This window comes from Megascapheus bottae, chromosome 15 (genome assembly GCF_031878675.1).
Source record: "Megascapheus bottae isolate mThoBot1 chromosome 15, mThoBot2.hap1, whole genome shotgun sequence".
NCBI classification, from domain to species: domain Eukaryota; kingdom Metazoa; phylum Chordata; class Mammalia; order Rodentia; family Geomyidae; genus Megascapheus; species Megascapheus bottae.
Window position 1 is genome coordinate 20,629,728 of NC_143523.1, and position 15,908 is coordinate 20,645,635.

Consider the following 15,908-nt stretch of genomic DNA (forward strand, 5'->3'; position numbering starts at 1 on the left):
AGTAGTAGAGCCAGTAAGTGGTAATTATGGCTCTTGGTTGTGAGCAGTGGCGAAGGCTGTGATCAACTGGGACAGTTTGACTTAATTTACCTTAACTTCTTCACAGCTAAGATGCCACCAGTGCTGTTGCAAGGACTTCCTGCCTACTGTTAAGCCACAGAACAAGGCCAGTGGTCAAGAAATCATTTCTCCCTGGAACGGACATGTTTCCATGGACACCCAAGTCTGATGTTTCCTGCTAAGAATGCACCTTCCATCTATCCCATAGGAATAAGAGATGCAAGAATTCCTAACTACTTACTCCTTTTCCACACCTTTCCAAATATACCACCTGGAGGGATCGTGCCATCTCTCTAGTGTGGTTGAAGTTAGGTTAGGAAGACAAATCAGGCTCCATCTTGACTCAAGAGTGGGTAGGTTAAAAGCAAAGAGTGAGGGGCATCTGTCATCAAAGGCTCATTAAAAACATGGCAAGTGAGTTACTTTTTGAATTGCTAAATGCCTTGAAGCATATACAAGATGATCTCACTGTAACTTCATAACAGTTGCTAGTATTTACTGAGCCCGTGCTATATGCCAGATACTATGATAAGCAATCCTTCTAGATGTGGAATTGAAACATCTGTGAACCTTTTGTCTTGTAGAACACACTGCAGACTGGCTTGCAGCCATCTGCCCAGTTGAACCTCCATGAAACATTCGAGAGAGCACATGGGTGCTCTCACTTGAGATCCTCTAGGGAGGTGTAAGTGACTTCAGTGAGTCACCAAGTCTCTTGGTTTTTAAGAAGTCCTAATACCACCCTACATGTACCCCACTCATGACTGCTTCCACTAGGCACATTATACGGTAAAAAGGAAAATGGGAAGAATTTAAGACACTAAACTCTAAATTTCAACTCACATTATAACCCATCCTGACAATCTGCCTCAAAGAAAAAAAAAAATCAGCTAGCTTGGCACAGTGCCTTAACCTAGAGTCCTAGCTACTCAGAGGCTGAGATCTGAGGACTGAGATTCAAAGCCAGCCCAGTCAGTGTGAGCCTGGGAATGGAGCAAGAGCATAGTATCCACAGGACCTCTGGCCCCATAATCCTGCTCTGGGCGGGGGAGGGGAATCCCTCAATGTCCACAGAGGCCCTTGCCACTAAAGTGGCCTGGACCCTGGCTCTGTGCTCCTGAGGATGAAGCAGGGTAGCTCTTGGGGTACGTACTGAAATAAAATGGCAGCGCTGAGTAATTGTGGGCTTCCCGGTAGGCGATCAGGTTGATTTCATGTTGCCGCTGTTGAGCCTGAAGGCGGTGCTTGGCTCGGCGGTGATGACAGACACAACAGCAGCTCAAGATGATGATGATGGTCCACACCAGCCAGAACCCTGAGGGATGGAGAGGTGGAGACAAACAGGCACACACAGTGAGAACGAGCCAGACACCGCAGTTCTCAAACTAGAAGTTACTGGACAGTGCCTACAGGGTTCAGCCTGGCACTGTTTCATCTCATGGTAACTTTATGTCTAAGCCATGCATTCATAAATGTTTTTACTACAGTAAAAGATGAATGGCAGCCAGGAGCAATGGCTCACACCTGTAATCCTAGCTACTCAGGAGGTTGAGATCTGAGGATCGCAATTCAAAGTCAGTCCAGGCACTAAAGTCCATGAGACTCTTATCTCCAATTAACCACCAGAAAACTGGAAGTAGCACTGTGGCTCCAGGGATTGGGCAGTAGCATTGAGCTGAAGAGCTCAGGGACAGAACCCAGGACCAGAGTTCAAGCCCCACAAGTATCCAAAAAAAAAAAAAAAAAGAACGACACTGAAGAGGGCAGGAATGTAGACTGACTGCACAGGAGATCATGTACTCCAGAGTGCCTCTCTAGGGCCTGGGAGGAAGGAAGAGGCCAGGGCCTTCTCTCCAGTACCACTGGTAACCTGGTCCTGGGCTTTAGGGTTTTGAGGGCATTACATATGCTCTTCTTCTTCTCTTAATAAATCTGAGAGAATGCATTTAACTTTCCTAGTGTGCCGCCCCAACGCCCCTCTCTCCTCCTCCATACACCAACTCAGACTAGTTCAAAGGGCCTCTGACATAGGAATTCTTAGGCATCTCATAAGATTAGAGGCTTTCCTGTATGTGTATACCTCTGTAACACAAGAACCACTAAAGTTAGAGGTGGAAAAATTCTAATTACCTCAGGCCTATCTCTTCCTGAGAGTGTTAATGACTTCCTGCTTCTTTCCACTGCTCTCTGTAATCCAGTACAATTCCATCTCCCATTGCCACAAACAATCTACCCCCACCCCCTTTGGTCTGTGCTTTTTTTGCTTGAGTAGGCTACTTTCTTCCTCCCTACTCCAGGAAGGGCTAGAGGCACAGGGGATCCATGGCTCTCATTTCCCTCCGTGCTGGCTCTACAACTCCAGTAAGAACCCCTCACTAATTTTCACATGTAGGCAGAAAATGCTTTTAAGTACCTTTCGAATGAATGATTTTTCTTAAAACATCACACAAAAATGGAGGGAAGCATAAAAAATGACATCTAATTTCTTCTCTCAATTATTTTTGTCTTTCAAACCATGAAACTAGAAAGAAACGCAACTTAAAAGATTATATGGGGCCGGGAGTTTGGCCTAGTGGTTAAAGTGCTTGCCTAGCATGCATGAAGACCCGGGTTCGATTCCTCGGTACCACATACATAGAAAAAAAAAGCTGGAAGTGGTGCTGAGGCTCAAGTGGTAGAGCTCTAGCCTTGAGAAAGTCCAAGGACAGTGCTCAGGCCCTGAGCTCAAGCCCAGGACTGGCAAAAAAAAAAAAAAAAAAGATTATATGGCTGTGTCTGTAATGCTATGGTAGTTTCTTGATGCAAATCTTATCTACCAAAAAACGTAATAATAGGAGCTGTGAGTCAGTAACTCATGCCTATATAATTCAAGCTACTCAGGAGGCTGAGATCTGAGGATTGAGGTTCAAAGCTAGCTGAGCATAGAAGTCCACAAGACTTTTATCTCCAATTAATCACCAGAAAACAGGAAGTGGAGCTGTGGCTCAGCATCGTAGAGCACTAGCCTTGAGCTAAAGAGCTCAGGAACACTACCCAGGCCTAAAGCTCAAGCCCCATGACAAACAAAAAAAGTAAAAAATAAAAATAAATAAATAATAGAAAGCCAGGTGGTGATTCATGCCTGTAATCCTAGCTACTCAGGAGGCTGCTGCTGCTGCTGTGCGTGTGTGTGTGTGTGTGTGTGTGTGTGTGTGTGTGTGTGTACACACGCGCCTGCGTGTTCTCTCGTGTGCCCACATATGGCTACACAGGCCTAGGTAACACAGTGAGACTCTGTCTCTCCCTTCCCCCCAAAAAATATATATATGTGTACGTACACACACACACATACACACGATAGGAGTATAGCTCTGTTGTAAAGCATTTGTTCACCTAGCATGACTACAAAATTAATTAATTAAACAAAAGTAAGTATGAAGTATGGTGTTCTAGATAGCAGACAGTGGATTTTCTGGTATCAATTCCTTTATTTTTTGCTTGTTTGTTATTTCCCAATGTTTCCAAAATGTATACATACTTATTCGTAGATTTTTTTTCTGCAAAAATATTATCTTTGGAATAATTTTAAGGTGCATTGTTATTGAATGAGAGTGGCTACCTCTGTCCAGTTTCTCTATTCCTGAATAACTTCAGTATTTTTTTTTTTTTTTGCCAGTCCTGGGCTTGAGCTCAGGGCCTGAGCACTGTCCTTGGACTTTCTCAAGGCTAGAGCTCTACCACTTGAGCCTCAGCACCACTTCCGACTTTTTTCTATGTATGTGGTACTGAGGAATTGAACCTGGGTCTTTATGCATGCTAGGCAAGCACTCTACCACTAGGCCAACTTCAGTATTATTGCATCACACATTAAATACATATTTTAGTCACCTCCTTTGTGATTATAAATCCATGTTTGCAATTTTTTTTTCCCTTGAGACAGGGCCTTCCACTCTATCTATGGTCCAGAAACTCTCAATCTTCCCACAGCCTCTCAAATGGTGGCCCTACAGGCACGCACTGCCACATCTGACTGTTTACAATTGTTTTAAGTATTTCTACATGTCTTGTTACATGAGTTCAACTGGGTTTTTGGGGGGAGGGGTGGGGTGGAGCTTGAACTGGGCACTGTTCCTGAACTTTTGTTTGTTCAAGGCTAGTATTCCACTTCTTTGAGCCACAGTGCCACTTCTGGTTTTCTGGTGTTTGATTGCAGATCAGTCTTTCCTGTCTAAGCTGGCATTAAACCAGGATGCTCAGATCTCAGTCTCCTGAGTAGGTAGGATTATAGGTGTGAGCCACTGTAACTCTGCTTTTCCTTCACTTTCATACATACGATATTTCCAAAGATCCTTAGTAATGTTTAGCCTAGGATGTCTAACAACATTTCCTCACAAAGCTTCCTACTACCACATGGGACAAGAGAGCAATGTGGTCATCAGCCTGGCAAGCTGGTAACACGAAACTTCACAGCACTTCGTTTTCTGTAGGGGGGGCGGGGAAGAGATCCACTTGGCTTTTTTTCTCAAGGTATCACTCCATCACATGAATTACACCTCCACTTATGACATCCTTCAGGCTAACTGGAGATAAGAGTCTCAGATTTGTCTGCCTGGGCTGGCTTTGAACTTTGGTTCTCAAGATCTCAGGCTCCTGGGTAGCTAAAATTATAGGTATGAGCCACCAGTGCCCAGTTCACAGCACTTAAGTTTTTTACAGTTGAGTCCTTGTAACCGAAGTAGAATCAAAGTCCAGTGGACCAACGACTTTTTTCCTTTATCCATCAACAGACTGAAAAACTGCATTTCTAGCTAGTATTTACACTTTAGTCAAAAGTCTCGGGGCCAGGAGCGTGGCCTAGTGGTAGAGTGCTTGCCTAGCATGCATGAAGACCCAGGTTCGATTTCTCAGTACCACATACACAGAAAAAGACAGAAGTGATGCTGCAGCTCAACTGGCAGAGCGCTAGCCTTTAGAAAGCCCAAGGACAGTGCCTAGGCCCTGAGTTCAAGCCCCAGGAGTGGCCAAAAAAAAAGAAAACATCTTCTGGTTGGCCTTTCTCAGATTCACTACTGGAACTTGCTTAACTCCCATTCTTTCCTCGCAATTGATGGCTGGCTTAAGAGTAAATCACATTGGAGAACCTTTAAAGAATGGTAGAGAGGTCAGGAAGAAGATACAAGAATGAACTGGCTACCAAGGCAGGTCTGTAGCCTTCCTCCCAGAGTGAGGCTGGATTGAAAGAGGAAGTACAAATAAACACAAGCATTCTGCTCCACATACCAATGTCAAACCTCTATGATTCTGGCCTACCTATTTTGTATTAGTCATACTCAACAAAAATCTAGTATCTTTTATATACTCCTGGGTTATTTTGTGCTTTATCTTTTTTTTCCTCTGAAACCTGGATTCAAAGTACCTGATGCTTTAAGCTCATTGGCAGGTGCCCTACCACTTGAGCCATGACTCCAACCCATTGTATTTTTTTTGGCCAGTCCTGGGTTTGAGCTCAGGGCCTGAGCACTGTCCTTGGACTTTCTCAAGGCTAGAGCTCTCCCACTTGAGCCTCAACACCACTTCCAGCTTTTTTCTATGTATGTGGTACCGAGGAATCGAACTCAGGTCTTCACGCATGCTAGGCAAGCACTTTAACCACTAGGCCAAACTCCCGGTCCCCCATTGTATTTTTTTTAAGTAGAGTCTTTTTTGACAAGATTGATCTTGAACTCAGAAGTGCATACTATTCTTTTGTCTCTGCCTCCCTCAAAAAACTGGGATTATAGGCATGTGTCTGCTCTACAACCAGTTCATTTTTTACTTTATTGTGAGCCCAGGACCTCATGAAAAGCAGGTAAGCACTCTGCCACTGAGTCACTACCACTACCATTGAGTTACTACCTATGGTACATAGGTATTTACTTCTAAGTGGATTATGTACCTTATGAACATCTATTTTTAACCCTCCAAGTCATTTTTCCCAGTATTTCCTTATCTGAGGGTAAACCAACCTTGGACTTGGGAATATGGCCTAAGGCATTTCTCATCATTCCTGACTTTTGCTTTGTACCCACCTTGGGGCTTGGATTCAGGAACTGAGCTGTTTTGCTCAAGGCTAGTGGCTAGTGCTCTAAAAATTGAGCCACAGAAATACGTATAGTTTTGTTTTGTAGTTACAGATAAAGAGTCTCAGAGGCTTTACTGATCCAAGCTGGCTTTGAACTGTGATCCTTATATCTCGGCCTCCTAAGTAGCTAAGATTACAGGTGAGAGTCACTGGTACCTGGCTCATTCCTAACTTTTAAATTCATGTTTTTAGTAAAAATAAATGTCCATGTATTGGTTTTCATTCCTGGTTCTGAGTCTATTGGACCCTCAACTTCTTAACCTGCTGTGATTGAGTAAGGTTGTGGAATTGATCTAACCATAGAATGGGATTAGAAATGATTTAATATCACTGAGAAGCCAGACATGTCCTGCAGATGTAATGATCCCCATTAGTCTTTTCTCTAGCATTCCTGATGGTCACTTCAGAATGGGTCTAGGTCTCAGAGAACAAGCGTATGACTCAAGTAGTAAGAGTGCCTGTTGGGGGAGAATGATGGAAGGAGTAACATTAAGATGCACTGTACTCATAAACGGACACGATGAATTGATAGTTCTTTGCACAGCTGCCTAAAGATAATAAAAATAGCTTACTATTTATCTTCCCTCTTCCCTCCTTTTCTCCCTCTCCCCCTCCCTCCCAGTCCAAGGGCTCGAACTCAAGGCCTAGGCATTGTAGTGAGCTCTTTTGCTCAAGGCTAAGGCTCAACAATTGAGCCACAGCTCCACTTCTACTTTTTGGTGGTTAATTGGAAGTAAGAGTCTGACAACTTTTCTGCCTGGGCTGGCATCAAGCCTGATCCTCAGATCTCAGTCTCCTGAGTAGCTAGGATTACAGGCATGAGCCACTAGTGCCCAGCTTTATCTTCTTTTAGTAGGAAGGAAAGTAGAAAGAGCAGCAAGTTCTGAGTTAAAACCCCAGTACCACAAAAAAGGCGGGGGGGAGAAAGAAAGAGAGAAAGAGAGACAGAGAGACAGAGAAAGGAGGGAGGGAGGGAAGGAGTGAAGGAGGGAGAGGGTTAGGAGAAGGAGAGGGGAGGGGGAGGGGGAGAGAGAGAGAGAAAGGGGAGAGAGAGAGGGAGGGAAGGAGGGAGGGAGGGAGGGAGGGAAGGAGAGGGAGCCAAAGTTATCTTGCTGCAGGGATCATTTGTCATGCTAAATAAAATGGAAAACATGTTTTTAAAAACAATCACAATCCAATGTAGGAACTGAGTCATGTGCCCTAGAGTTCACTACAGACTCGGGGAAAATACCACTCCTCAACTGTCAGGAAATTCTTCATTAGAGTCAAAGCATACTGTAAATTAGCTCTCCACACATGCACGCACGCACATACACACACATACACACACACACACACACACACACACGCGCGCGCGCGCGCACACACATATCAGTAGGAGCTCCTGTCACTGCCAACATGGAAAATGTCCTGAATTGGGGCACTAAAGGCTTCAGAGACCTGCAACTTTACCTGAAGGACAAACCAACCATCTTCTAGGTATGAATGTAAAAATGGAGAAGCACAGGATTACCATTTCCCTGGTTTTGTAACCTTGGTCATTTTGTTTACTTCTCTCATGCGTAAGGTGGGGGTATAATGATGCATATGAGATTTGACCACTGTGAGGTCTAAATAAGCTAATAAATGTAGCATACTCAGAGGCCTTGCCTATGTAGGCAAAATTCTCTATTTTGTTATTGTTGTTACAGGCAGAACCACAGGTGGGAAGGATTTCCTTTAAAATTCCCTTTTAACTCCCAAAGTATTCCATAAAAAACATGGTTGGAACATGTCCAAAGTCTGAATCTAGATTATATTCTTGGCAAAATTCTCTGGAAAACCAGGCAACTCCTATTTACTGAGCCCCTGCCATGAAAAAGGTGCTGTGTCAGCTGATACCAGCTCCCCTGCTCTGAAGCCTGGACCCCAGGGGAGCTGGGCTCCAAACTGGCCTGTTTTTCAAGCCCAAACTCCTCAGTGGCCAATGGTATGGGCCTTCATTTACAGCAGCCCAACAATGGATATCTTTTTTTTTTTTTTTTTTTTGCCAGTCCTGGGCTTGAGCTCAGGGCCTGAGCACTGTCCTTGGATTTCCTCAAGGCTAGAGCTCTACCACTTGAGCCTCAGCACCACTTCCGGCTTTTTCTATGTATGTGGTACCGAGGAATCGAATCCGGGTCTTCATGCATGCTAGGCAAGCACTTTAACCACTAGGCCAAACTCCCGGCCCCAACAATGGATATCTTAAGAGAAAGAGAAATTATGCTTGGTGCTGTTGGCTCAATTCAGTAATCCTAACTACACAGAAGGCTGAGATCTGGGGATCAAGGTTTGAAGCCAGCAGAAAAGTCAGCAAGACTCTTATCTCCAATTAACTACCATATGGTAGACCATTAACCTTGAGTACAAGAAGCTGAGGGACAATGCCAGACACTAAGTTCTAGCCCTAGAACAAGTTCAAAGATAGATAGGTAGGTAGGTAGACAGACGGACAGATAGATATTAGCTTATACTATACACAAATATCACATGGTATAATCTACAAATGTGTACATTTTACATGCCAATTAAATAAATTATATAAATAACTACTAGATTTTTAAAAACCCATTGGGTAACACTGCTGAATTTACTAATTATCTGTTTCAAATCATCTCAGGAAATTCCATTGCCCTTTCTCCTCATGTAAGCCAAGCAAGGGAAATGTGAAACTTGAATGCATTTCCTCCAAATCCTATCAGGGACAGAAATTCCAGCCTTGACTCCCCCTAGGAAATACAGTGCAATGAGTGGAAAAAACACCAGAATGAGAATCGGGAGATATGGCATCAGCTTTTTTGACTTTAAAGATGTTTCTGGATTTCTTGCAACTTCTTCCCTTTATTTGTTCTAGTCACATAGGCCATTCAACAAGACTTTTAGTGGCCTAGGACTAGCATCCTTCTAGCCTGGTACTCATAACAGTGGCTATGGGATGAGGCCAACTCTCAGTAACCAATGGAACAGTTCCTTAATGCCTACAGCCTAAAGCAGTAGGGACAACATGCATACCTGGCAGTGTTGTTTCTCTGAGGAAATTAAATGATACAGATGGAGATTCTCCCTAAGGCCTTGACCATTGGCACTTTGTCTGATGAAGACTCTGCCAAGGTGGGCACTGGTGGCTCACACCTGTAATCCTAGCTACTCAGGAGGCTGAGATCTGAGGATCAAGGTTCAAAGCCAGCCCAAGCACTGAAGTCCAATTAACCACTAGAAAACCAGAAATGGCGCTGTGGATCAAGTGGTAGAGCACTAGCCTTGAGCTGAAAAGCTCAGGGCCCAGAGTACAAGTCTCACAGTCGGTCAAAAAAAAAAAAAAAAATCGGCCGGGAGTTTGGCCTAGTGGTTAAAGTGCTTGCCTAGCAAGCATGAAGACCCGGGTTTGATTCCTCGGTACCACATACATAGAAAAAGGCCGGAAGTGGTGCTGAGGCTCAAGTGGTAGAACTCTAGCCTTGAGAAAGTCCAAGGACAGTGCTCAGGCCATGAGCTCAAGCCCAGGACTGGCAAAAAAAAAAAAAAAATCAAGTAACTTAAAAAATCTGGAAAGCATATGCCAAGTTTTCAATGACTCCATCTTCCCTCAGCGGATGTTATCTCTGCCAAACCTCCTTCTTTCCCCAACTGACCCCTAAATGTAAAGGTAATACTTCCTTGGAGTTCAAATTCTTAAAATGAAGCACTTGTTCCCAGAGTAGCTCCCTGCCGTCTGGGTCTCCCTGTTCCTGTATCACCACATACACATACCCTAAGCCTTGGTTTTGATGGCTTCTGAATCTACCCTGCTGACAGGGCAAATGGCTGGTACTATCCATCTCAGATGGGGCCATCAGCAACTCTGTTCTTTTCTGCAACTGATGCTGCCTGGGTGGGGGCCCCAGGAAAATAATCTTCAGCTTTGTGGCTTTTTGGCAGACCAGCAATGACTTTTGTTTTAACAGTGGTGGAAGATAGAACTTGAACCCTGTGATTACCTGCATTGTAAAACATTCAAACACCGTTGGTCTACCTGCGTGGCACCTGGTGTTCTTTAGTCAGTTTTTCATCCCCACCCTTTCTAAGATATCAACAATTTTGTGCCCACCTTTGCTGCTGCCTGGTAGGGAGCTCAGAAGCCCCTCCCTGCACTGGACTGCCCTCTGAAAAGCCGATGAGCCAGTCCTTAGTCCTCAAAAAGGAAAATGGTGAGGGTAAAGGTGAGGTCCTGTCTGGCAGACCTATCCTGCGGCCTATAGGAGACAACTGCATTTCTCAGGAATAGACTACCCAGCAAGACTGCTTTCCTACCACATCACTGACTTGAGGAGGGGCTGGGCAGTGGAGAACAGCAGGGATACCAGTAGCAGTAAGGGGTACAATTTGGAAATCACCTGGGGAAAGATCCACACTTTCAAGAGATAGCCCTAAGTACTACAGCATCCATTACCTAGGGCGTGTGAGCTCTAAGAGTGCCACCACATCTGAGTTCCAAAAAATTCAGGGTACAAGGTATGTTGGGTGAAGTCACTCTGCGTCACTCCAGAGGTCAAAAATGCACACCGTCTGGCCTCAGTGAAACCAGTGGCAAGATGAAGATTGTCTCCACATGACATTTAGCTGATAGCATACAAGTTAGATTTACTGGAGAAGTGTCCAGATTGTTTCAGTTTGAAAAATGAGGAAGACTCTCAAGATCCCCTCTCTCCAGGAAGATTCTGTCCTAAGGGGGACCCTAGGGAAGGGAAGCTGTTAGCTTCATGAGGCTCTACAGGGGAGTTCTGGGAGCCTACTTAGTTCTGGGATATGATGACACTGGGGCTGTCTGATGTTCAGCAGCAACCTCACATAGCAAAGAGGACAAGCCTGGGCTTCTGGGCTGGCCCAAGGAAGGGTCCATAAAGTCAACCCATATTCCCTGAGCTTCAGCCCAGTGTCCAGACTGTACCAGAACCCTCCTCCTCTACAAAGGATTGTTTCTGGAACACATAACCAGATTCTACTCACCAACACTGTCCCCAAGAGAATCAGAAAAGGCTGGCCAGCCCATGGTTTCCCAAAGAGCAGAGGCAGTAACCGGGACCCTAGGATGCCAGGAAGCCCCTGGGCAAGGACTTACACCAGAGTTCATAGTAGTAGTTGCAGCACTGAGACTGTCCACAGCAGTGTCCTGTGTCACAGATGTAGCTTTGATTGTTGGTACCCACACAGGCTTCTTTATCCTAAAAGAAATAAAGAAATAAAAAAGCATTTCATTGTATTAAACTACACCATTTAGATAACTACTTCCCTTCTCATCCCCCTCCTCTTAATCTGCCTTGCAATAGCTCACACTGTATCAATGATTATTCCATTAAGGACACAAGATTTAAAGCAACAACAACACACAAAAGCAGACTTTAGAGAAGCAAACAGATCAATAATCATGGAAGAAGATTCAACACACAAGTGGTATAGAGTGAGATCTCCCTAAGACAGGGAAGAAACGGTTGCCTTGCTTTCTTTTTGTTGGTGGTGGTGGTGGTTGTGGGACTTGAACTCAAGACCTGGGCGCTGTCCCTAAGCTCTTTTGCTCAAGGGTAGCATTCTACTACTTTGAGCCACATCTCCACTTCCTGTTTTCTGGTAGTTAACTAAAGATAAGAGCCTCACAGATGGTTCTGTTTGGGCTGGCTTTGAACCATAATCCTCAGACCTTAGCCTCCCCAGTAGCTAGGATTACAGGCCTGAGCCATCAGCACCTGGCCCCTTGCTTTCTTTACATCCAAGCAGAAACAACTGTGTTCCCATGTTAAACTTAGATGGCAGGAAGGTGATGAGTCTCCAGAGGTTAGTGTACATCTTCAATGAAACTGCTTTTCTGTGAAACTTCCAGGAATCATGAATGCAACAAAGACTCTAGGATTAGCACGTAGTCTCTCATTCTATTTCCCTTTCCAAACACATGCTCTCCAAGGTTATTTAAGTACAGTGAGATTCAAGGTGGGGGGGGGGGAGAGAAATCTTCTAAAATTCTTCTTTCTTCAGAAAAGTGGCAACCTGTCTGGGGTGACCTTGTCCAATTTCTATTTGCTAGATTTTGTTTATCAAACAATCTCCTAAGAGCACTGACAGTCTAGGACTCTTACTGTCCCCTATCAGGAACAGCCACATAAAGGGCACTGCTGAGTAACCAGCCAGCAATCTGTCAGCTTCTATTCTTGGGCTGGGTAGGTAAGGAGGGAGGTGAATATTTTCATATATTTATTTCACTTTTAAGATATGAAATATCTTATCAGCTAACTTTAACAGCCCATGTGTACTTTGGGCTATATCATACATGTTGTGAAACCTGTAAGTCAGGGGCTACATTTGGCTTTCAGCCTTCTTTGTTCATCACTAGGCAGGAGGCACTAATAATATTAGCACTGTGCAGGGTAAAAGGGATAGAAGGCTGAAGAGGACACTGTCCCCAATTTCCAGAAACTCAAGGTTAAAAGGAAAACCCTGGGGCCAGGAATGTGGCCTGGTGGTAGACTGCTTGCCTAGCAAACATGAAGCCCTGGGTTCAATTCCTTGATACCATATACACAGAAAAAGCTGGAACTGGTGCTGTGGCTCAAAAGGTGGGGCATTAGCCTTGAGGACAGTGCCTAGGCCCTGAGTTCAAGGTCCAGGACTGGCAAAAAAAAAAAAGAAAGAAAGGAAGGAAGGAAGGAAGGAAGGAAGGAAGAAAACCCTGCTCAGCAAAGAAACACAAACCACAAGATTGCATTTTCGACTGCTCGAGCTGACCCTAACCCTGGTGCACATCCAGGTGACAGCTGCCAGTGGAAACTGAAGTCACATGGTTAGGCCTCCTCTCTGGGCTTGGCTTCACTAACACTGTCTACTTGGCTAAGTGTATAAACAAAGAGCTCCAGTGACCGTCTACAGGGCTAGAGGCCAAGTACCTGAAGCCACAGAAAGAAGACATGAAAAAGATTGGCTCAGTACAACTTCCTCTCATATGCCCTTAGGTTTTCTTGCTCTTTAAGGAAGAATGTGAGGCTCTGAGTTCATGCCCCTTTAGCAACACTTCAAAAAAAAATTTTAAATATGTCTTACCTCCTGAGATAAAGGAATGTTAAAAGAAAGAAATACAGAAGTAAGGGTTTTCCAATATTGCAAATAGCATTCTTTATCAACACATTCCTGATCCCACCAAAGACACTTGTCCAATTGGAGCACCCCCTCGGATGCTAGTGCAGTGAGAAAGAGAAAAAAAATTATATACATACATACACACACACACACACACACACACAGGGACAGAGAGAGAGAGAGACAATATTTGCTGCTTTTACTGGAATCCAGAGCCTCGGGCTTCAGAGCAAAACACTCTTTGCACAAGAACATCAAAGTTTCTCCCAAGTTCACCAAGCCCTGCAAATGCCATTCTTCTGGCACTGGCTTTTAAGAGCGAGTTCAAAGTGTCCACATAGTTTCCAAAAGAGGTTGTGCAGTGCTGCCTCTACACGCAGGCACATGAAAGCATCCAGTGACCCTTCTGCACGGAGACAATGTGTCAGAGGAGGCCCAGGCTCTAAGTACCAGCAAGCAACTGGACCTCTGTGGACGTGCAGCAGAACACGGGTGAAATCTAGACAGTGGCACCCTTATGACCTGCTGGTGTCAGCTTCTTCTCTTAGCTCTTCCACACTCCAAAGCAGGAAGCCTGGTAGAAACAGGACCTCATATTCTTTGTTGTCCCACCTGCACCCTCCCAGAAAGACTTAATTTAGTTCCTCAAACACATTAACCCAGCATATCCAATCCCCCATCCAGTGTTCTCCCACCTCTCCCAAATACAGGTAAGATCCCAGGGCTGCCTGGGTTCACCTTGGTATGGAAATTATCTTTTGCTGTGTGTATTATGTAGAACAGTAAAGCTCACCATGGTTGTGTGGGCTGCTCCAGCCACATGGAGAATTGAAAAGGAACTCGAGGGCTAGGAGTTTGGCCTAGTGGTAGAGTGCTTGTCTAGCATGCATAAAGACTGGGGTTCAATTCCTCAGTACCACATACATAGAAAAAATCCGGAAGTGGTGCTGAGGCTCAAGTGGTAGAGCTCTAGCCTTGAGAAAGTCCAAGGACAGTGCTCAGGCTCTGAGCTCAAGACCAGGACTGGCAAAAAAAAAAAAAAAAAAAGGAAATGGAGAATACAATAGACAAGTCAAAATGAACAATTCCAGCACTCTTAAGGATTATCCTTGCTTTTCTGCTAAGTATCTCAGGCACATGTTGTGCAGAGTCCTTAATAGTACACACACACACACACCACTCCTCTAGGGTCCACGAGACTTTTATCTCCAATTACAAACCAGAAAACCAAGTTGGAAAGCCCCAGTTGTGGGGCTTGAACTAAAGGCCTGGGCAGCTAGGATTATAGGCTTAAGCCACCAGTGGCCCAGCCAGACCCTAGAGTTTTAAACATTAGATCACAGCCTTCTTCTTCCTCTTACTACTTATTTATTTATTTATTTTGGTCAGTTGTGGGGCTTGAATTCTGGGCCTGGGCACTCCCCTGAGGTCTTCAGCTCAAGGCTAGTGCTCTAGCAATTGAGCCACAGTACTACTTCCAGTTTTCTGGTAGTTAACTGGAAATAAAAGTTTCATGAACTTCTGTGTCAAGGCTGGCTTTGAACCGCAAACCTCAGATCTCAGCCTCCTGACTAGCTAGGATTACAGGTGTGAGCCACTAATGCGAGGCTTGCTTTCCATTCTCAGCTGCTTAGAAATCCTAAACCAATCAAGATGATATACCTTTGAAAGAAAAGATAATGGCTCAGCCCCTGTAACAGTATACCTTATTTCTGAGCAACAAGATTGGGGGCCATACTTGAGACTTCTCCCTTCTTGCTCAAAAAGTCAAACTTCCTTTTACATACCATTCTTTTGAAAAGTGAAACAGATCCAAGTCTCAGTGTGGGGCTTACATTTCTTCCTTCAACATTTACTGAGTCCTTTACCACACTTGCCCTGAGCTGGGGTGGGGAAGACAAAGGCCCATAAGCAAAAACTACCAGGGAACTGTCCCCAGAAAGCTTTGCAGTCTGAAGAAAGATGATAATGATGATGACAACAGTAATAATCACACAAATCAAACTGCAACTAAGTCTATAAAGGTAAGATTTAGAGAGCTTGTGGGAGAGGGCAAGTAAGAGAAAAATGTGGAAGGAAATAACAGTGTTTGAAAGGAAATATACTCACTACCATATATATATCCCCTCTATACATCACCCTGACAATAAAATAAAATTAAATTTAGAAAAGCAGGCACAAAGAAACAAACAAGACTGATCCCAAACTGGAAAGATCATTTTTACAATGGAAATGATTGAACAGTATGACTTTCACACATATGCAAAAAATTATCTCTTGTGGGTGCATAAACTGTGGGAGACAATATTTTCCTTAACAGTTTCCATGTCTTGTAGTTACTATTCTTAACCAAGCCACTGTAAAGGTCAGTCTAATCAGTGTAGGAACTTTCTCAGTACCAACATAAAAGGAGTCACTGGGCAGTGATGGTTCCCCCAGTGTAGTTTAATTTCCCAATTTATGGGGCTATAAACCCTGCTAGGAATGGCTGATGGCATCAACATCTTCATTGTTCTTAGGAAAACAGTAGAGTTTTAAAGTTTAAGAGTGAAAAACAGCAGCACTGAAGTCTACCACTGGATGTTAAAGCACAAGTGACAACATTCTTGGCAACTTGATATGAATA

At 44.2% G+C, this 15,908-nt stretch overlaps 1 protein-coding gene across 1 annotated transcript in view; it reads right to left on the minus strand.

The window, feature by feature from the left end:
* Positions 1-15,908, minus strand: part of Wbp1l (WW domain binding protein 1 like) — a 56,725-nt gene that overhangs the window by 3,511 nt on the left and 37,306 nt on the right. The window contains exons 2-3 of the mRNA XM_090345981.1: positions 11,280-11,382; positions 1,214-1,375 (exon numbers count right to left, since the gene is read on the minus strand). Of these exons, the coding sequence (XP_090202107.1) occupies positions 1,214-1,375; positions 11,280-11,382 (265 nt within the window). The remainder of the gene's footprint in view (positions 1-1,213; positions 1,376-11,279; positions 11,383-15,908) is intronic.